Genomic DNA, 21,918 nt, shown 5'->3' with positions numbered 1-21,918 from the left:
TCTGTGTGGGTTTAAACCACTGAAGTAAACCAGAGTAGAGCCTCTGTGTAACTTACTATATATAATGAAACTGAGACTCACCAAAAACAGATGAATGGGCACTGTTCTGGGGGCGTAATGAACCAAGAAATTACAGCGTTTATTTTGCAGACAGATCTGTAGGGGTGAATTTTGCTTCACTTTTGATCACACAATTGCTTCTAAAGCTGTTAACTGGACTGTAAACAATGCAGTGCATGAAAAAGAAAGGCTTGGGTGGAAGTTGTTTATAGCTAACTGCTGGCTACAGCAGAATGTCCCTAAAGTCGGTGATCATTTCCATCATCCGACACTTGCAGAAGGGATCAAAGATTGATTTGTATTGGTACAACAACAAGACTTTTTTTTATAGGCCTGATAACCATATGGTAAGATGCAACAAACAAGAATTTTAAGATATGAAGAACTACGAAGGACTTATTATCATACAGATATGAGATTTGTATCTCTACACTTGAAAGGAAAAAGAGCTAATTTATTGTTAAATATGCAACCATTCTTTCACTCAGCTCACATCCGTATCAATAATGAGATGCTGAAGATATTCCTCCATACTGATTCTATTTTTCATCTCTCCTCTGTCTTCCTCAGTGAGTTCAGAGGTGGGACGAGCTGTCTGGCTCCGCTTCTCACCGCCGTTGCCTTCCTCTGGGCCCCAGCCCAGCTTCATGGCCCACCTGTCGGGGGCCGTGGTGGGTATCAGCATGGGGCTGCTGATCCTGCGCAGCTACGAGGAGAGTCTGCAGAAACAGTGCTCCTGGTGGGTCATCGTCTTCTCCTTCATCACCTTCCTCCTCTTCGCCATCTTCTGGAATATCTTTGCGTACGAGTTGCTAGGGGTTCAAATACCTCCTCCTCCCTGATGAAGGCCCCCCCTCACCCCTCCTTTCTTCCTTCAATTCTCCTCCCCGCCAGGTCCTTCTTCACCTACACACTGACTCCAAACAAAGGTTCCCCTTTGGTAGTTATTAAAGTTCCCATTTCCAAGTTAAACCCAAATGATATGATATGACGTCGTTGAAAACTAGAAAACAACCAAGAATCCTTTTTTACAGATACTTTGCAAATCAAAGAAATATGTCTCTTTTATTAAAGAGGGATTACCGTAGCAACAAGTACAGGTGAACACTCCTCAGATCCACTTTGAGGAGCGGTATATCTTTTTTATACATACATCTAAATCGCATCTACATTACCAGCACTAACCTTTCAGTCAGCATTTAGCCATCGTGCTCTTTTTTTCAGAGGCTTTTTGTAAAGCATAAGTCATGTCTTTGAGTGCATCTTTCATACATGTGAGGAGATTCAGTTTGAAGTTCATGACACGTGCCTCTGCTGGAATTAAAGGGAGTGCGTCCTGCAGTTGTAACAACGATGGCAAAATGCAGAGAGAGGTTTTCTGTCTTACAAAGAGATGATCAGCTGCAGGGATGCAACCTACAGATTTCATTGTTTTGCTCAAAGGCACTTATGCAGAGTAGACGCCCTGAATCCGAATCTAAAAATCCGAGCTGCAGGAGAAGAGTTTCAGCAAGAGTAAGCTTATTTTATGGAGGCAGCAATAAATACAAAACAGAATCACTGATGCTTTTTGCAGGATTATTGGCACAGTAAATGAAAAGCGAAAAAAAGAGCAGCTAAGAGAATGTTTTCTTCAAATTGAGCTGCTTAGTAGGTGATCAGACATCAGTCACAACCCTTTCCAACAGAGTGCAAATGAAAAAAAGAAACCATTACTCAGAGCAGCTGCAGGAAGAATGGAAGAAAAATGTTTCAAAATTGATTTTAGGCCTACTGTTTGTTGATACTTTCATCTTCTTAATCCTAAAATTAGCTGTCATTTTCACTCCAAAAGAAGTCAGTTTTCCTTTATTATTTCTGTGACATTAAACCTACACTGTGGATACAGAAACAAAAGTAAGTCAACATGGACCAGACATGAAGAAACAAAGCGACAGGAGAAAAAAGTGACAGCTGACATTTGCTGGACGGTCATCCCTCAAGCGAGGAGTTAACTCCTCCTGTTGCTGTTTCAAACGCTAACAACCAACTTGCTTGGCGCACCGTTGTATATTTTGCCATGTCATGCTCTGTGGCTCTCAGCAAGACAAGGACACACACACACACACACACACACACACACACACACACACACACACACACACACACACACACACACACACACACACACACACACACTTCTCCTGTTTGTCTTTGAGAGCAGACACTGTCTGATTCTGTTTTGGACAAGCTGAGAAGAACACAACAAACATACAGACACACACACACACACACACACACACACACACACACACACACACGTATATATACACACACACACTGGCCTCTCTGTTCTTGTTCTGACAGACTGAACTGGGGAGGACGCGGATGTGTCATCACTCGACCTCTGACCTACATGTCCCAGAGGGCATTGGGGCCTCTCTGTCAGGCCGGTCTATACCTCAGTTTCTCATCTTAGGGACTGTATACTTTTGTAAAGGAATGTACCTATAAAGAAAAAAAAAAACAAAGAAGAGTGTTATTAAGTTGTCCCCAATTTTCATTTGATAGTGGATGTGTATATTGTATGTTCATAACCAAGAGTATATTTATTTGTACTTTTTCCTCTCTGGAGAGGAAAAAAGAAAAGTTTCAAATGGTGCAAAATTAATGCCATGATTGTTCTCCTGATAACTCTTGTATGGCTTTGGCCCTCTAAAAAAACACTCCATGAGGCAGAATCTCAACCACCAATGATTCAAGCTCACTTGATCTTTAGTGCTTTACTGAATAAGCCATAGAAAGAACTAATTCAAGTGGGCAAAAGCAGAGGGGAAATGCTGGTTTTAGGTCTGCTGGTTGGCAGTGAAACTTTTTTTGTTTGTGATCAAACATGATTACTTTATTGTGAATATCCAACACGGGAGGTTACAGAAGACAAACTGTGCAAGTACAAGTCTGTGAAGCTCTGGACTGTTTCAGATATTTTCATGTAGCTATGCTCATTTTTTTTTACATCTTTAACTTGTTTCTGATCAATGCTTTTATTTTTAATTTTTGTGCAACTTCCCACATCTTCTGTCTGTCTGCCCCCTGATGTGTGCAGACACCTCGACCAAGTTCTTCTTCTTCTGCACATATCAAATCAAAGTCTTGGATTCTGTCGAAGATGAAACCCTCCAGAGTGATTCAAGCTTTTGGAAAGCCAGGGCGAGGATAGCAATTTCATTTACTCATGCTATGTTCCATTTTTCAGACTTTCAATCAATAATTCATCCAAATGTCCGCCGGCTGCCTGAGGGGGGAACATTTTTATGCATTTGCCAATTTCGATAGTTGGTCATAAATACAGTCCTCAGCATTTGCGTTCTTGTGAAAGTGTCAAAAGTAACAGAAGACTCGGTGTTAAATGAGGGAATCTGTAGGAAATAGCCAGAATAAGCCATTTCCAGATGCATTAGAAGAGAAAAGATCAGCCAATATGTGGAAGTAATGGATCCTTGATAGAAACTCTTGTGTGTACTTGGAAATATTATCACTTGGGATGGCAGAGATACATTAATGAATAATGCATACATACCCTGTTAGCCTATAATGGAGATAAAGGGGAAAGCCTGAGAGGAGGTTAATGTGCCTCTTTAACTTAAGATTCATAGGAACCCTGAAGGGTTGTAAAAAGGGCTAGTCGATGGCTATGTTTTTGTAGAACACATTAACTGTGAATATCATCCAATGTGGAAGAACATGCAGGACAAAAATGAAGAGCTTGTTGCCCCTAAAACTTGAAAGAAAAGATACTTGACTGAGTTCTTCTCGTGCAGTGTTTAGTTTAGTTTAGCTGTCTGTGCTGTTTCCTCCAAAAAAAAAACAACAACTTTGCATCATCAAAAGTGAGAAAGTGACTCTTAACAACAAGATGGTTTCGAGGAAACTTTTCAGGTTTATTTCTGTGCGCCACATCTCCTCTTGGCCCTGATCCTGAGCAAACATCAGCACCAAAACACCCTCTGAAAAAGTCCTCACCGCTGCACCCATACAGCTAAAGGAGAGGAGAAAACCTAACTCACATCCTCCATCTGACAACGTGTGACAGTCGGGGTGTTTGTGAGGGAGAGACGAAAGAAACAAAAGAGCTGGCACTCTTCACAAAAACCCTCAGCAGGGCTCTAAAGCAGCAAGCGGCCAGGCTTTTTTATCCTGCCGGGCTTCTGTCACAACAGCCCAGTGTCAGGATGATGCATGTCTCTTTTTTTGTAGGATGCACCAGAGCCCAAAGCTACACAGGATATCTTCCTTTAATAAGCAGAACTGACAGGCGGGATGATGTTAATTTAATTGCCGTCTTTGAGTGGCACATTTCTTGAACAGAGTAAGAAAGGCTCGGTGAAGGTTAGTGCTAACTTGTTTGAGCCTCACTCCTACTTGAGCCCTAGCTGATGTGAAAGCACCCAGAATATTTCTTCTTTCTTTGCTCTAAAAGGCAGCAGACTTTTCTTGCAGCTACTTGACATTTTCCTGACTGCTGTTTGTCTCTTGTTCTTGTTCTTGTTTTAATCATAGTGGACTTTTATTTTGCACTTACGTACATGTTGCCATGCCATACTCTCGACTGCCATGAACATTGTTTGACGCTTGTTACCTCCCTATGCTAATCCATCTTGCTGTAGAGCCCAATGCCTTGTTTTAAATAAGCTCAAAACTGAAGACAGAGTTCTTTAGCTAAATCTTAATGCTCACATTCACACAAGAATAAAAACAGCAGTGCAAACATCTGAAGTTGTTGAGACATCTAGTTGCTGTTGCTGCTTGCCAACAAGGCAGCCAGGTTGCCTTTTTTTGTGAGTGTTGCTACTTTGTTACTGCAGGACTCTGCAGCCAAAACAGGCTAATGTAGCTCAACAAATTAAACAGTCATTGAAAGCTCACTAGTGCATAAATTTACATACAGAGCACAACTGAGGTCATTGAAATTATGTTTATTTGGGGCCCCAAATGTGCAATAATCTGGCTTCAATTTCCCTAATTATACTGGATTTTAGTGAATTAAGATGTGTTCAACAGAGTCAGATTTTAGATTTTCATTATGCTGGCAAAATAGTGCAAAAATAAAGAGGGATTCTGTGAATCCAAATACTTAAAATTGTCTCTGTTCAACAATATATAGAGCCAACAGTGACGCTAAAAGCTTACTGGGTTAAATGTTACAATTAGAAATGATGCTGAATATTCTGATTATCAAACAGATTAGTTAACAGTGTATTTTCTACCTTAATGAGAAACAAGCACATCAGAGTTTGTTTCTGACAGTAATCAGCGTCTCTTTCTGATGATGGGGTTATTTTCTGGATTAAAATGTTGCCAAAGTCAGAGTTTCCAGATTCTATCATGTGCACATACAGTATACTGCCTGAGCCACTTAAAATCATGCTAATATCAGAGTCACCATCATATCTCTCCTGTATTTAGAGAAAAAAAAGTCATCTGTGCTGCTGTGGTAGTTTCTCCTGAGCTGCTTATTACTCTTATCGATTAAATGGTGCCAAGCTTACGAGGTTCAATCTCTCAGACCAGACAAGAGGTTGTACCAACACAGCGTTTACAAACAGAAAAAGCAGAAGCTATTTTTCTCTCAGTCTTGAGGAAACTAAAGGAAAACTAAATTTACATATGGATAATTTATATCAAAGTCCTCATTAATTATTTCACAATCTATTGTACTTTTTAAATGTTCTGAACGGAACCATTTTATATTGTATATATATGAATATATTTTGTTTTATTTTGTACTGTTCATTGTACTTTGCTTTGGTTTAGAAACAATATCAATAAAGAACAATACTGTGGCAACATACCACTGCTGTTTGAATGTTCAAGCACCAAATCATGATTATTAAACCGCAACAGTGAATACTGAAAATAATTTAAAGCAACTTCAGTGGTTTCAGCTTCCAAGATTTAAATATTAACTGATATTTAGTTCTGAAAATGATTTTAACTGAATAATGATGCATAAAAAACCCTAACCCAAATGTGATGGGAACTTTTCACTGTTTTCTGATGTCTTTCAGGCCATATGATTGATTAATTATCTGAGAACAGGGTTAGTAAGATGAATGCTTTGGTGTTCATTTTAAAACAAAGTCGAAGCTTAGAAATATACAGTACACCTGAGCTACATGACACAAAATGTATTAAATACGGTATGACTTTGTCATACTCACTTGCATTAAATGTCATTTATTATGAAAATGAAACAGAAGAAACATTTGTGAACTTCAGTGCTTAAGTTCAACAGAGTGGCCATCCAAACATCTCTGGATTTGACATAAATGCTTTATTATTTTAGAAACATACAAAAATCGATGAATAGCAATTAAACTTGCCTTGTTGTCTATGATAAGGCAAGTTAAATGCAAAAATAAGTGTGATTTTTCATCTTGTTTTGAGCTTCTTTGCTGGTCTTTGGTCAGCATCGCTGTCAGAGAACTTCTTGCCCACATCATCCTCCTTCAAATCAACATCCTTCAGGAGTTGGAGCTGCAGCTTATCTGCTATGGCCATCGCCCACAAACACAACTCCACCCTGTGAGGTGTCCAGTCCGGCTGAGGGTCCACTAAGGACGAGAGGAGTGAGAGGACCGACCATCAGAATGAAAGTGGATTTTTGTATTACCCCAAAATGTCAGATATAAAATACAACTTTTATATAAGCTTCTTTTTCTGATGTTGCAGGTTAAGACCCCAACATTACATTGCCTCTGATACTATTTTGTAACACACTGAAACTCAAATCTTCCACTTTCTATAGGCACTATAACAAAAACGAGACAACACCCTAACCCCACTTTTTTTTTTCAGGAGTAAGTTAATACTTCCAAGACTATGGCCCAATCTAAATGTCCACCCTCAAGCACTCACCAACTTCGAGCCGCGTTCCCGCTAAATCCGTGAGGGCTTAGGGCTGTCCCTCTGTCAAATCATCTCATGTGTTAGGGATCACTTTTTGAGCCCTTTATGCTCCCTTTCCGTAAGTGGGCATTTTTGCAGACTTAGCGTAAGGGAATTACCCATAGTTCATAGCATTGTGACGTGAAACATGGGATTCCCAGGGGAAGTCCATGAGCATGGAAAGGCAAACGAGCACCGTAACATGGAAATAAAAAAAAGCGTGACAGTAAAAAAGAAGCATTAAAGTTGAAATTTACAGGTAAAAAAGTTTACCTGTAAGTATAAATATAGAAAACAGCCTTAATCTACTCATCTTCACATATATGTGTACATACAGTAGCCTATTAATATATTTATAGTTATATCGCCTATTTATATATTTTAAATGTTTTGGTTAAGCAGTCTGTACGGTAAGAGCCTGAATCACATGGCAGTCAGTCAGGCATCCCTTAAGGGCCTTGAATTTGAGGAAAGTAAAAATTCCTAATATCGCTAAGATGAGCTGGTGACGTCATGCAGGTAAACCTGAGAAGTCGCAGAGTGCTGTTCCATTACCAGTTCTACAGTTTTGAGCCCTTACTGCCTCCTACCCTCAATCACTATCCAGCTGATGTCAATTAAGTCAAGAAGGGGTCAGGGCTGAGGGAGGACATTTGGGCCTATCTCTGAACTCTGCATGCCACATGACCCTCATGGCCCCATCATAACCTCACCTTTGTTCAGTTTTTCAGTCCACTCCACCATTCTGCCCAGGTAGAGAGCATAGTGTTTGGCCGTGTACTGGATGGGCTTCAGCCCTGGCACACTCTCCATGGCTTCATCAGACATGAATGCAGTTCGATCTGGTGCTCCTGCTGCCAACACAGCTGGAACAAAAACGGACAGTCAGCCCAAAGATGAGCTGAATGTAAGTATAAAAAGAATATGAAGTATACAGGGAGTCCACCGGTGTAAGAACTCACTTTGTGCACTTACAGAGAAGGCAATCATTTTCAGCTTTAAAGGATCACGGGGATATTTTATCAGTATGAAGTCCAAAGCTTTTTTCTATTTGCTGAAAGAAGCACCATAGATAGACTAGGCTTACAGCTGAGGCCAAAATTATTAGCCCCCCTTGTGAAATCAGATTTAACCCTTTATTTCTCCATGAAAATGACCAACAAAAACAAGTGTTTATAGTTTATTTGTTTCCAAATAACAAAGACAAAATGTTCACAATGTTTGATTAGGATATTTTATTGATGCAATTAATTGAAACAAGAAAAGGTAAAAATGACATGTCCAAAATGATTAGCCCCCTGGCCATTGGTAGTCAATACTGCACCCTTTCTGGGCCACACCTGACAACAACCTCTTCAAGTAGTTCTTTACAAGGTTGGCACATGTCTCTTGAGGGACTTTGGCCCATTCTTCCAATGCAAACTGTTCCAGCTGGTCAAAAGTACATGGTTTCTGAGCATGGACATTCACTTTAAGCACCCACCACAGATTCTCCACAGGATTTAGATCTGGGCTCTGTGCAGGAACTTGGTTAGAACTTTAAGAACTGTTGGACCAATTTTGATGTTTGCTTTTGGTCATTATCTTGTTGGAAGACCCAGTGATGACCTAAGCCTAGACAATGAGCAGATTTCTTCATAATATCCCTCAAAATGTCAACATAACTTTCTTTTTTCATGATGCCATGCACCCGAACAAGGCTCCCTGTGCCTGAGGCTGCAAAGCAGCCCCACACTACGATGCTCCCTTCCTTTCTTGGCCGAACATAATCAACATCCATGTTCCCAAACAGTTCCATCAGACCAAAAGACAGACTCCCCAAACTCATCTTTACCTTTCAAATGTTTACGGGTAAACCTCTGTCTGACTCTGATGTGCCACTCTTTGAGTAAAGATGGTCCTGAAGCCCACTACGATGAAGATCCCTCACAACTGTGTTCCTTCAAACATCAACTCCAGAAGAGGGCAGATCAGCAACAATCACCTTGGCAGATGTCCGGGCTTCTTGCAGACATCTTCGACTATTTTCCTCTCCAAAGTTCTTGAAATCTTGCGCTTTCTACCACGCCTAGGTTTGTTTCTTACTGAGATTGTCTCCTCGTACTTTGCAATGATGCAATGTACAGCTGTTGTAGACATTGTAAAATGCCTGGAAATGACAGTATACCCTTTCCCCTTATTATGAGCCTCAATTATCTTCTTTCTGAGCTCAAGACTGATTTCCTTTGTTTTTGGCATGGTTAGTAAGAGTAGTCTCTGTCAATAACGCGTTCAAGTGCCCTGTTTGGAGTTCCTTTAGTAAATCTCAATGTTGTTTGAATGCTCAGGTGTTGTTAGGAGGCCGAATGACCAACAGGTGTTGTTAGGAAGCCAGCTGACTGCACAGTTGTGTTTTGATAGCAAAAATTCACATGGGGGCTAGTATTTTTGACCACCCCATCTTTCACTATATTTGATATAAAGCAAACCTAAAAATGTATTTTACATTCCAAAATGTACCAAAGCTACCAAATAGCACAGGTGAATGTTTGATTAGATCAAGTTTTATCAATGAGTCAAACATTTGGCAGAATTTAAGGAAAATGTTCCATAATTCCTTGGGGGCTATGATTTTTGCCTCAACTGTACCTGAAGCAGTTGCCGGGCCTACTCCTTTCAGGGTGCTGAGCTCTGCGATCGCTGCCTGCACGTCAGGAAGGAGGCTGAAGGCCTTTCTGGAACATTTCTCCACAGTGTCCTCGCTGTTAGAAGCTACCAGCTGCTGCAGCCGCGGCCTGAACTTCCCTCTCTGCAGAGAAGAAGCAAGGACACCAGGACATAACTGAGTGATGTTAGAGGAAAGTTGTACTTCATGTTACAAATGTGACAACTTTAGTGTGTGCATGCAAAAGTTTCTTTAATTTAGTATGATCTCGTGTTGAGAAACAACTCACTGTGAGCTTCCACTCCATCAGTTTCACCAGCTCTGACTGAGAGACATGTTTATCAGGTCGACATGAAATGAGTTTAGGCAGCTCCTCTTGATACCTGAACACAAACACATGCACTTAAGGATCAATACTCAAAGCATGGTTGACTAAACATGTCATAAGGACAACCCATTGACCAAATATCCTTACTAATGGTCAATTTGCTTGCCTATTTTTTTCTAGGTTTTAAACTTTATCATGTGGGCTAACGTGTGTTTCGTTTTTAAAGTGATATCATAAGCACACAAGGAGAAAAGTATTTAAAAACACTATAGTTAAATGTATTTAAGCTTCTGGGCTGACAAGACAGTTATATATTACAATAATAATTGAGCAAACCCTCTCTCATGATCAAGTGGATATGATAAATTCTAAAAAATAAAACAAACAGTGGGTGGATCTTGAATTGTAAGTGTTTTGTGAAACAACAATATACTGGAAACCAACAGATTTAACAACATAGTGTGATAGCATTAAGTGTCTAGCATTCAGTGAGACTGTGGGTGATTTTGCAGCCGATTAGGGATTTACCATTTCTCAAGGCTCAGCAGCTTTCCAGGTTTCTTGGCTTTGGCCTTGGCCTCCACTACATCCCAATACCCTTCATACACTCTCCTCCATGTGGCCGGGTCTTCACAAGTAAACAGACTCAAACTCATGACAACAGAAAACTTACACCATGACCTACATACACATAGAAACCAGACGGCTGTTTATGAAGCCTTACTTGTAGTGGTGTCAGAGATGTGCCGAAGTTTCGAAGCATGTGTCGAGTAATGGAGGGGGCGTTTCCGCATAGCGCGCCTCGAGGCTGTACCACGTGACTGCTTCAGGAAGTGGTTCAGATTTTGCCGCGAAGTTTGACAGCAATATAAAACCTCCTTAAGAATCTTTTATTTCTAAATAAAAATGAATACAATCTCCTCTGTTCTGTACATCATTGTCCAAGTTACACAAGCATATTCAGTGCCCTCTTCCTAGTTCCGCAAGTATATGCACTGTCCTCTGCCTGCTGAAGCCCGTGCTATTTTCCTAAAGTGAAAGTGACTGAAAAACATTATTACACAACCTGCCATATTATATACCACTTTGGGAATATTTACACATCACAGAATACATCCAAAAAATATTTTATCTTACACATATGTGATCATTTATGTAGATAAATGATTTGGTCATACATTTTTTGTAATTCATATAGTCATTCCCATAACTACGGTTGCCCTGAAGGACAAAACAAATTTACAAAAGATGAAACACTTTTAAAAAGTTGGAGAAAAATTTACATTTTGGAAAACATTTTCACATTTTATAAAACAAAATACCAATTGGCTCAAGTGGTTCGATGCCTCATGAGGCTTCAGCTCACCATCACTACCTACTTGTAAGGGAGCTGACTACAATTATACGCCATAAAGATATTTTACGTAACACAAAACAAAACAGCTAATTGGTCAATAATATTCAAGAAAATCTTATCTGGTTGGATTGTAGTAGTATGATGGTGCATCTGCTGTAACTTAAATCTGCGCCTCTCAAAAATTCTTCATTCATAAAAACAGAACTATGAAATCTAACCCCAAATTTGTTGTTTTTCTAAATGAGTTCCAATTATTCCTGAAATTATTGAAAATAATGAAAGGAACAAAAGCACTTAAAATATATGATCCCCTTAAAGAATTCCCCACTGAACTGTAAAATTACTCCCTCTCCTTACTCAACTTTTTTTATTGTTTATTTTCTATGTATAAAATAAGATAAGATATACTTTATTGGTCCCCAATTTGGGGAAATTCTTTTGTTACAGCACTTACAACACGGGACAGAAGAATACAACAATGTACTGACATAGTCAAAATATAATAACAATAATTATAATAGCAATGATAAAGGTAAAATAGAATAGAATAAAATAAAATAATATATAATAAAATAATATAGAATAAAATGGTATAACATAGCATAAAATAGAATAAAATATGGCAACTATTACAGATGTACACTATGTACACTTGTATCTGATAAATATATAAGGTAAGTTATTGCACGGATAAAATTGCACCAAGTTATTTAAAAAAAACGTATGTATGTATAATTTCTCATTTGCATTAAATTAACAACTGAATTTGTATTGTTTATATGTCCTTAATGATTGTTTATGTATGCTGCTCCTTGTGAATGTACCCATTGTTTGTACATCTAAAATAAAGTTTAAAAAAGAAAAAGAAAAAGAAAAGTACTATAGCGGTACTTCCGGTACTGCTGCCCACTCAATTCTCGCGAGAATGAAAAACAAAATACTATTTCCGGTACCGCTAGCACTGAGCGACTCTTTCAGAAGGTGTGTGCCCTTAAATACTTTTGATTGTCATTGTATGGACAGTGTTACCCAGAGGAATACGTTTTTTTAACATTCCATCTAAGTCTCCGACTTACCTTTAAAAATGTCACCGTGTACGGTCTGTCTCTGCTAAAGCGTCCAGTAGCCACGTTAGCCAACTAGCATTAGCAGCACATTCCTGTCATGTTTACTGTACGGTGCAAGTTCACTGTACAGTGAGTCTCTGCTTACAGCAAACACATCAGCTGATGGCTCACTGTGAAGGAGCTTACGGACACACAAAGGTTACTTTTGACCCTAGTCGAAAAAGGGCCAAGAAATGATGAAGTTAGCAGAAGAAAGATACTGAAGGTGTAATGTAAGGAAGAATGTGGTGGCATTTAAAGTGTATGGAAGAGGGCTTCTGCACACGTTCACGCCACTTGGGTGAACAAAGCCACTCACGCTGTCGGGTTTATCTTCTCACGTGAGCTCAAAGCAGCTATCCATTAGATACCAGCACGAGATAGATAGTAAGTAACACAAGTTACGCAGTTACAGACTAGCAGAGGTAAACAAAAAGTCTAATGCAGTTTTTGGACAATAAATCAGACAAGCACATACTGGGGTTATCCTTAATATCATCAATCTTGCAGCATTATGTTCACTAAGGTTGCATGTTTATCCCGTATCCCATCAATTCGAAGACAGTCCAGCTTATATGTATGTGCTTACAGTTGTATTTGATATTAAAGCTTTAGTCATAATTATCAACTTTACTTCATTTCTAGTCGTATGCGGTGTCAGTGACTGTTTTGTTCCATGTCTCTGTAAAATAAGTGGCAATAAAAGATCTGTGTGATTGTGTTGCTCACTTTCTGTTCTCTCACCAGCAATTTAGCTCTCATGGGAGCTCATGAAGAGGACTCTGTTTTGCTGCAGACATTAACCAGGCCAGCAATTCTTCACCAAGTGAGTACTATATCTGTTTCATTGTCTTGTGTATAAAAGAAGATACAACTGTGCATTGATTCTTTTGTTACAAATTGCTACCTCTGCTAACCCCTGCACCAAATGTCTTAAATCTTATATTTTATTTGCTTGCCTGCCACCTTCTGGTGGTTTGTTGAACTGCTTTAAAATCATGTAACATTTTGCTCAGGTGCCTTTTACAGCTGTGGCTAAAGTAGCAGTTGTGTTGGCCAACTAGTCCCTTAAAAAGCAAACCACACATGATGCATCTTGTCAGTTTTATTGTTTCTGTTCTCATTAGCATCTTTGCTGTCTGCTTCAGAAACATGGAGAAGATGTCAAGGGTTACCACAGCCCTCAGCAGCAGTACGGTAACTGGCCGAACTATGTTCTGCCACTTGGACGCTCCAGCCAACGCCATCAGCGTGTGCCGTGATGCCACCCAGGTGGTGGTAGCAGGCCGAAACATCTTCAAGATCTACACTCTGGAGGAGGAGCAGTTTGTGGAGAAGCTGAATCTCAGAGTCGGACGCAAGCCGTCTCTCAACTTCAGCTGTGCAGATGTGATGTGGCACCAGATGGAGGAGAACCTGCTTGCCACAGCTGCCACCAACGGGGCGGTGGTCACCTGGAACCTGGGAAAACCCTCTCGTAACAAACAGGACCAGCTGTTTACTGAACACAAACGCACTGTCAACAAGGTGTGCTTCCATCCCACAGAGGTTTACATGCTGCTCAGTGGCTCGCAGGATGGCTTCATGAAGTGCTTTGATCTGCGCAAGAAGGAGACTGTCAGCACCTTCTCAGGTAGAATATCATGTGATGACTATAAGTGTGCTGCAATTAATTTAATCAAAGTGAAATGCAACTTGTAGTTGTTAAAACAAACTATATCTGTGGTTCTTATCACTTGAGTTTCATCTTATTTTCTTTCCTCTAGGTCAGTCGGAGAGTGTAAGAGACGTCCAGTTCAGCATGAAGGATTATTTCACATTTGCTGCTTCCTTTGAGAATGGTAACGTCCAGCTGTGGGACATCAGGCGGCCGGACCGCTATGAGCGAATGTTCACTGCTCATACTGGCCCTGTGTTCTGCTGTGACTGGCACCCTGAAGACAGGTGAGAGACTCTGACATGAACCAGTGACTCATCGCTGAAAATGTGGAGGTCCCTTTTGCTGAAACAATCTTTTGTCATGCTGCATGTCTCTGAATCGCACATTATTTCTATTTCAGGGGCTGGCTGGCCACTGGTGGAAGGGACAAAATGGTGAAAGTTTGGGACATGACAACCAACCGTGCCAAAGAGGTCTATTGTGTCCAGACAATCGCCTCAGTGGCTCGAGTTAAGTGGCGGCCTGAGAGGAAGTTTCATTTAGCCACTTGCTCCATGATGGTGGATCACAACATTTACGTGTGGGACGTTCGCCGACCTTTCATCCCCTTTGCCACCTTTGAGGAACACAAGGATGTGACCACTGGTATCGTGTGGCGCCACCAGCATGACCCTCACTTCCTTTTGTCTGGCTCTAAGGATAGCACCCTCTACCAACATATGTTCAAGGATGCTACTCGACCTGTGGACAAGGCCAACCCAGAGGGTCTGTGCTTCGGACTGTTTGGCGACTTGGCTTTTGCAGCAAAGGAGAGTCTGATCAGTAGTGATCCGAACAGAAAGCCGTACCCTGGAGGTGACCGTCGCTACCCAATCTTTTTCTTCAAGAAGCCCGATCCGACAGAACAGTTTGCCCACGTGTCCAGCGCCCTCAGCGTCTTTGAGACTGATTTAGACAGTAATCGCATGGACTGGTTCGTGAAGACAGCACAACTCTACCTCTTGAGCGGGAAACCGTTTGCTGAGCTGTGTGATCACAACGCCAAGGTGGCCCAGGAACTCAAACGACCTCAGGTCAGAAAAATTAAATACAGACACACAATTTTTGTTTGTATTATCCTAAACATTGGAGCATATTTAGATTCTAATGTTATATAACTGGTTTATAGATAACTGCAAAATAATTATACATATCACATTAGTTAATACTAAAGATTCATATCATTTAAATAATAATGATAAGCTCTTGGGGTATAAGTAACAATTATTGTATAATTTCAATCAACCAATTACTTTTGTCTTTGGGATTTTGCCTTACAAAACCATGAAGATACTAAGTGTTGCCATAGATAACCCAGAAAATCATCATATTTTACTCTGTTTATTTATTTCCATCGAAATAAATTATACTACAAAAACACATCACTGACAGGACAAGATCTAAAATCTTCAGGACAGGTGGTGGAGGATACACATTACTGCATGCATGATTACAGACAGCAAGGTAGAGAACTGAAAAATGTTCTACATTCATATTCATGGGGCTTAAAACCGAACTATTGAAAAATGAAATAGCGAAAAGGATCTTTGTAAACAAAACTCTATTCAGGGTGATAGACATAAGATAAGATAAGATACTCCTTTATTCGTCCCACAACAGGGACATTCATGGAGTTACAGCAGCAAACAAGAAGGTGTACAGTACAAGAATATATATATATATATATATATATATATATATATATAAAAAGTCCATCAGAGACGACAGCTTGGCCATAATTCTCCTGTCAGCCACCACCTCCACAGGGTCCAGGACTGAGCAGACCTTCTTCACCAGTTAGTTCAGTCTTGCTCTATGTATCCTGTCCGCCCACAGCAGGTGAAATCCTTCCAATGTGGCGCTAGTGTCCGGTGTTAGCTCTGTTAGCATGATGCTACTCTGCTAGTATTCCCTCTGGTGCCGGGTTAGCTCCTCCACCTTATCGAAGATAGATCTTACAATCCCCATAATGGTGGGGGGAAAGACAGGTCAATGACCCTAACCCTAACCCATCAACACATATCTCCATTATTGCCATCAAGGCCTTTTATTTATAGCTGATAAAATAAAACTCAACGAGCCTCTGTGGCCACTGCCCAGGTCTACAAAGGCTAACGGTGCTTGCTCCATAGATACCAGTTCCAAATCATCTTTAAGCCAGTTATCTTTATCAGAACAATTTCATTTCCTCACTTTGCAATTCATTAATATTGTCCATTTTAATCACATTTTAGATGTTGAAGTCAGTCTGCAACTTTAACCTTAAAAATGTATTGAATGTCTCTGTGTCTAAATGCTTGTTACATTTGCATCAGACTGTAAATTGACTGTGTTTCACTTGTGTACAACAAATCTTCCTTCCTGTTAGATCTGTTGTTTTAACCTAAGCTGTGTAGTTACAGTCATCCCTCACTTTGCAACACTTTACTTGAGAGGAAATATGTCACATACTCCTGTTTGTCATGTGTTATAAATAATACGTCTTTTCTCTCCATCTGAAAGGTTTCCACAACATGGACCATGTTGAGAATCATGTTCTCAGATCCCGCAAACCTCACAACACCCGGTCTAAACCACAACCTCAGTAAGCTGGGCACCTTGCCGTTAATGAACAGGTACATCAGCCTTTCTTTGTTTATTTACAGAAAGCGTTGTCTGTGATTAACAGACTAATAATGACGTTTGTGATGCTCTCAGCTTCAGTATGAAGGAGATGGGTTCAGGAATGGGCACAGAGAGCAGACTGGAGCGAAGCAAAGGTGAGAGCAGACAGGACAACATCCACCTGGAGCCTGGGAACTCACACATCAGCAATAATAATGAAGGTGAGCCTGGACACTATAAAACTCAGAAGCCATGATGGTGATCCTTTTGTTGTTTTTACACTGTTACAGTATTTCTCAGTTGGTAAAACACTAAACCCTATTGTCTGAACCAAATTCCTCAGTGGCCTGAACCCAAGTATTGAATCAGTCACTCTTTTTGCAAAACCATTTGCACTTTTCACCTGTTAGACACAACTTCCAAAAACATTCTCACTCACTAAAACACATGTTGCACTGTGATGCACTTGTGTTGAATAATGGTAAGCACAGGTAGCAAAAGTTAAACACATTTGAAGCACAGGTGTCACAGCTTAAACACAACCACTCAAAACAGATCACACTTGTGCCTAATGATGTGAGGAAACCAATATGAGGCAGGTCAGAGAGCACTGGTTGTTGAAGGTTGAACAATGGACAGAAATAATTTGAGAGGCAGAGGAAGAGTGTGTGAGAGGTGGTCGAGGAGGAAAAGGAGGGGAATGAAATCGAGAAAGACCAGAACAGCAACTTCTGATGAAATCCAAAGTACTGTGATAGACCATGTTCTTCTCATTTATATTCGTGTTTACTTTATTTTCACTGTATACAGGTACTAAATTAATTTAGCCTCCTGTGAACAATAAACATTATTTCTACAGCTTCATGTCCTAAGCATTGTGTTTTCAGTTTTTTTATGTAGTGTGTAATGACTGCTCAATATTGTTTTAATCTTGATTGACTTGGGGGATGATCTGACAACATTGTCTGGTTTTGCAGGAAGAGTCAGAGGTTTGTCGAATGTAGTTTTAAAATTGAGTTTTGTGCTTATTTTTTTATTTTTTTTATTTTTTTTGTGATTCACTTGGTTTAATAACTCCTGAACATTGGTCTTCTCTGAGCCTGATAGTGTGAATACATCTCTGGGTTTTGTGCTTATAGTGTTGAGAAAAGCGTGGTGGATGTCAAGAAATGTGTTTTAGCAATTGAGAAATACTGTAATGGATCATCTGAGTACATTTCCTCTGTAGAAAATGAGGAGACAGAAGGCAGTGAGGGCCAGGCTGATTACATGTTCGGTGATGCTGAGTTAGACGACGATGACCTCTACTCTGTGGAACATGACAACCAAACAGGTCAGTCACAGTCCAGTTCAGAAACTGAAGGATTGGTTATGCTACTTTTTCTATTTATGTCGGCCTCCATGCTCAGCGCTCTTTTGGCTAATTTTAGCTCTGCTCCTTTTGTCATTACAGAGGAGCAGGAATACACGCTACCTCAGGAGGCTTTCCAGTTGCGCCACGAGATCATGGATAACCCATCTGCCCCAGAACACCTTCAGCAGGACAAGGCCGACTCCCCGCATGTCAGTGGCAACGAGGCAGAGCTCACATGTTTGACACCAATTGAGTCCTTCTCCCTCATCTCCATCTCCCAGCCGCTGTTCAGCCCACATCTACCAGCCAGCTTCTTCTGTCCCATTGTGAGGGAGATGCTGAGCTACTACGCTGAGCAGGGCGACGTGCAGATGGCCGTGTCTGTGCTGATCGTGTTGGGGGAAAGGATTCGTAAAGAGATCGACGACCTTACGCAGGTCAGATGGAACATAAACACACTGGTGTCTTGCTAAGTGCTGGAGGGAGTTCACCATTCTTAAGTCCTCTTGTTTAACTGTAGTTGTACATACGTGTCTGCCACCAGAACACCCAAGACCTAAAATGTAATATCTTTGAATTTTTAATGACAAATCCCTGAAAGAGTTGTGTTTCCATTCCACCAGGAGCACTGGTACATGTCCTACATAGACCTATTGCAGCGTTTTGAGCTTTGGAACGTGTCCAACGAGGTCATCAAGCTGAGTACGTGCAGCGCCATCACCTGCCTGAATCAGGCATCTACAACGCTGCACATCAACTGCAGTAACTGCAAACGACCAATGAACAACAAGGGCTGGATCTGTGACAGGTATGAACAACTACATTACCAATTTACCTAACATAGTCATGTGTTTGTGTCAACATATGACTGTCTAACATTGATTCCTATGGAAGTGGCTGCTGCCCCCTGCTGGGGCAAATGATGGTACTGCAGGCGAGCCATTATAAGCCATTTACAATAGCTAAATAACTTATTTTTCCATTTTAAAATGTATGTTTTATTATTATTTGTTCCTTTAAAACTAGTCAGTTAGTGAACAAACAGGAAATAGTAAAGCAGGTATGACCTCTGTCCAAAGAGAAATACAATCAACTGAACAGCAATCCCCTGAATGACATATGACTTTTTGATGTAGTAGTAAAAAAGTCCTTGTGCTGAAATGATTTGTCAGTATTTTTGAGGTGCATTTCAACCAAGAGTTCCGGGGTCTTTTAGTCCCCAGAACTACTTTCCCCGGAACTAAAAGGTTCCTGTGCCCCCATTGTTGTCTGCGTTCCGACCGTGGGCTGAAGTCACAGGTAGATTGTGCAAATCAGGCCAGTGACGTATGGAGAAAAAAATTATATTCAATAATATTTTGAAATCTTAATAAAAAACTAAACTAGTATGCATTCCCAGGAACTCCCTCTGTGTTTCAACAACTGTGTTAACTCTACAAACACCATTACGTTCAGCCAAAAGTCCCAGGACCTTTGAAAAGTACTACCCCCAAAGCAGGGGCTTGTCAGGGGGAGATTATCTACCCCTGAACTAAATTTAGACCTTGGTTCCTCCGGTCGAAACGCACGTAGTTCAGGGGTAAAGTTCCTGCAGTCGAAAAACGCCTTTAGAAGGTGGTAGGTACTGGATTACTCCTCAGTGTTGTTCAGTAAACACCTGTGTCTTTAAATGCATTCTACAAACATCACTGATCATCTGATGTCTCCCCTCTAGGTGCCACCAGTGTGCCAGTGTGTGTGCGGTGTGCCACCATGTGGTGAAGGGACTGTTTGTGTGGTGTCAGGGCTGCAGCCACGGCGGACATCTGGAGCACATTATGAACTGGCTTAAAAGCAGCGCGCACTGCCCTGCCGGCTGCGGCCACCTGTGTGAGTACACCTGAACTCATCACCGACACTGTTCTCACAGCCGGTGCTCCGTGGGAGTGGAAATTGGTCCACACGTCGGCCTCACACACACACACAACCCTCTGACAAACGACACGTCTTCTCTTTCACACAAGACTTTGGTTTTGTGTGTGTCTGAAGAGGAGTCAAAGGTCGGATTTCTGGAGTCATACGGAGGCGAGGGTTTCTATTTGCTCACCTGGACAGCCATTAAAGAGCAAACGGACATCATATGTGATTTAATTTTTTTGTACTGAAAACAGTGAATATGTATATAAGCAGATGTTACAGCAAATATTCAGATGGTGTGATATTTTTGAGAATTCACACATGCTGCATTTTACAGTTTTTTAACCCTTTAGTTAAATCATGAAGGCTCATCAGAAGTGGGCTGTGAATGTTTGTACATAAAACTTATTTTGAAGGACTGTAGATGATGCTGCATTAAGTTATATATTAAAATAAACACGTTCTATTCATGCTATACATACTTAACTGGCACATGAAGTTGTCCTGGACCAGTGAAGTCTGTTTAGTCGGCTACATGTAACAGAAAATGTCTAACGTTGCTTCAGTATGTCCAAAGACTGAGTTAAACTTTGTCTCAGTTGCATACATTCATTCTGCTGCCCAGCACTTCAAGTTTTCTACCCCTGTCTTGTTCTGGTGCAGCAGGGAGGTTATAAACTCTTGCTTGAGGGCACCTTAGTGAGACAGAGAACACTACTTATTTATCTCCCCTGACTGCACTTAACTCTTGTGGGCTCAGAAATCCAAACTGGCAACCCGCCAACATGTGTAGCCTGAAGTCCAGCAGCCGGACACGATATGTGCTGCTGAGAGCTTTTATAGGAGAGATACACTTCAACCAAACAGCTTCTTCTCAAGTGTAATTGAAATGAATCCCTGTTGCATCACGGTGTCAGCTGATTGAATGATTCTCTAAGCAGTTTAATCAGCAGACTCTCATGACACAATCCAATTATCACTGAAAGATGCGGAATATTTTACGAATTAACTCATTTGTTTGGACCTAGTTTTAAGCAAATACATCCTGACATCATCACAAAGCTTCTAAAGTCATCTTTGTATTATTTGCAGAATAAATATTGACTGTTGTTGACTGAACAAACATTTGAACAGGCCTGTGAATCACACATCAAGTTGAGGAGGGATGTGTGAAGTGAGGAACAGTTTGTTAGTGTTTTGGTTTTTGAGACAGACTCTAAGATAAGTGTTAACTGTCAAATTATTCATACCTCTGCACCAGTCTAACGCAGGGACCATGAACCCAGTGAAGAGGTTGAATTGAACAGAATGTGAATCAATAACGATGCACAGGTCTGAATTCAAAATTCCAATTTGGCATCCAGTTTAAAACCTCCACTTCACCTCTCGAGTGCGCACAGACTAAGATGTGTTTACATCTTTACTTCTTTTACCAAAGCGGTGCTGATTTCTTCCTCCTGATGTTTGTGTTGGAGGATGTTTTACGGCTACTTGTCATCTCAAAGGTTTCTAACAGCTGACTCTGGACTCTCTTGAAAAGACGACGCTGCTCATGGCTTCCTCCATTGTTTTTCTCTCTCTCCTGTTTTGGTCATGTTGTCCTCATGTGTATGGATAAACACTCAGCTTCTCAGCTGTCTGTGCTAATAAAATTATTTTTGAAACCATCATTAAAGCAAATGTTTTCTTTACAATGATGTGCTGTGGTCGCATAACCAGGGTTCCCACTCTTTTCCAGTGATCATTTTCCAGGACATTTCCAGGACATTTTCATTGATGATCAAGCTGGTATGACTGTCTAAATTTAGTTCCTAATTAAGTTCCTAAATAGTCTAATATGTTCCTCTCAGTGGAAGTCTACATTGAAAGACATGTAGTCTATGGCTATCAATGAAATCATCTCTTACATACTTAAAAATGATGGCAAATTGATAATAGAATAA

At 40.6% G+C, this 21,918-nt stretch overlaps 3 protein-coding genes across 5 annotated transcripts in view; 2 read left to right on the top strand and 1 right to left on the bottom strand.

The window, feature by feature from the left end:
- The window catches only part of rhbdl1 (rhomboid, veinlet-like 1 (Drosophila)), a 57,468-nt gene extending 52,657 nt beyond the window's left edge, over nt 1-4,811 (top strand). For both annotated transcript variants that reach the window (XM_034707558.1, XM_034707557.1), the window contains exon 8: nt 631-4,811. In XM_034707558.1, the coding sequence (XP_034563449.1) occupies nt 631-902 (272 nt within the window). In that variant the 3' untranslated portion in view covers nt 903-4,811. The remainder of the gene's footprint in view (nt 1-630) is intronic.
- A 1,543-nt stretch (nt 4,812-6,354) lies between these two features.
- zgc:112496 (uncharacterized protein LOC541336 homolog) lies at nt 6,355-10,819 on the bottom strand. The gene is made up of 6 exons (XM_034708789.1): nt 10,684-10,819; nt 10,488-10,587; nt 9,921-10,014; nt 9,616-9,775; nt 7,701-7,853; nt 6,355-6,653 (listed from the first exon to the last, which is right to left on the bottom strand). Exons 1-6 carry the CDS (start codon nt 10,751-10,753, stop codon nt 6,472-6,474), a joined length of 759 nt encoding a protein of 252 aa, XP_034564680.1. The 5' UTR covers nt 10,754-10,819; the 3' UTR covers nt 6,355-6,471.
- Nucleotides 10,820-12,225: 1,406 nt separating this feature from the next.
- Nucleotides 12,226-21,645, top strand: wdr24 (WD repeat domain 24). 2 transcript variants are annotated; one of them, XM_034707965.1, is made up of 11 exons: nt 12,226-12,297; nt 13,170-13,248; nt 13,571-14,055; nt 14,189-14,366; nt 14,483-15,155; nt 16,624-16,736; nt 16,819-16,946; nt 17,954-18,058; nt 18,179-18,516; nt 18,703-18,887; nt 19,794-21,645. In XM_034707965.1, the coding sequence occupies exons 3-11, from the start codon at nt 13,575-13,577 to the stop codon at nt 19,960-19,962; spliced, it is 2,370 nt and encodes a 789-aa protein (XP_034563856.1). In that variant the 5' UTR covers nt 12,226-12,297; nt 13,170-13,248; nt 13,571-13,574; the 3' UTR covers nt 19,963-21,645. The 2 variants fall into 2 exon arrangements, with proteins under 2 accessions (XP_034563856.1, XP_034563857.1); XM_034707966.1 differs by lacking the exon at nt 12,226-12,297 and adding an exon at nt 12,392-12,809.
- The last annotated feature ends 273 nt before the right edge of the window (nt 21,646-21,918 follow it).

The sequence above is a fragment of the Notolabrus celidotus genome, chromosome 18 (genome assembly GCF_009762535.1).
Source record: "Notolabrus celidotus isolate fNotCel1 chromosome 18, fNotCel1.pri, whole genome shotgun sequence".
Lineage (NCBI taxonomy): Eukaryota > Metazoa > Chordata > Actinopteri > Labriformes > Labridae > Notolabrus > Notolabrus celidotus.
The sequence above is the reverse complement of the archived record's forward strand: the minus strand, read 5'-3'. Positions and strand labels throughout refer to the sequence as shown.

Excerpts from the sequence above, each read along its gene's own strand:
- zgc:112496 (XM_034708789.1), bottom strand. The coding sequence starts at position 10,753 with ATGCGGAAACGCCCCCTCCATTACTCGACACATGCTTCGAAACTTCGG. Across the intron at positions 10,588-10,683 it reads CATCTCTGACACCACTACAA|ACCCGGCCACATGGAGGAGA; the intron begins GTAAGGCTTCAT and ends TTACTTGTGAAG. Across the intron at positions 10,015-10,487 it reads CTGCTGAGCCTTGAGAAATG|GTATCAAGAGGAGCTGCCTA; the intron begins GTAAATCCCTAA and ends GTTTGTGTTCAG.
- wdr24 (XM_034707965.1), top strand. The coding sequence starts at position 13,575 with ATGGAGAAGATGTCAAGGGTTACCACAGCCCTCAGCAGCAGTACGGTA. Across the intron at positions 14,056-14,188 it reads GACTGTCAGCACCTTCTCAG|GTCAGTCGGAGAGTGTAAGA; the intron begins GTAGAATATCAT and ends TCTTTCCTCTAG. Across the intron at positions 16,947-17,953 it reads CATCAGCAATAATAATGAAG|AAAATGAGGAGACAGAAGGC; the intron begins GTGAGCCTGGAC and ends TTTCCTCTGTAG.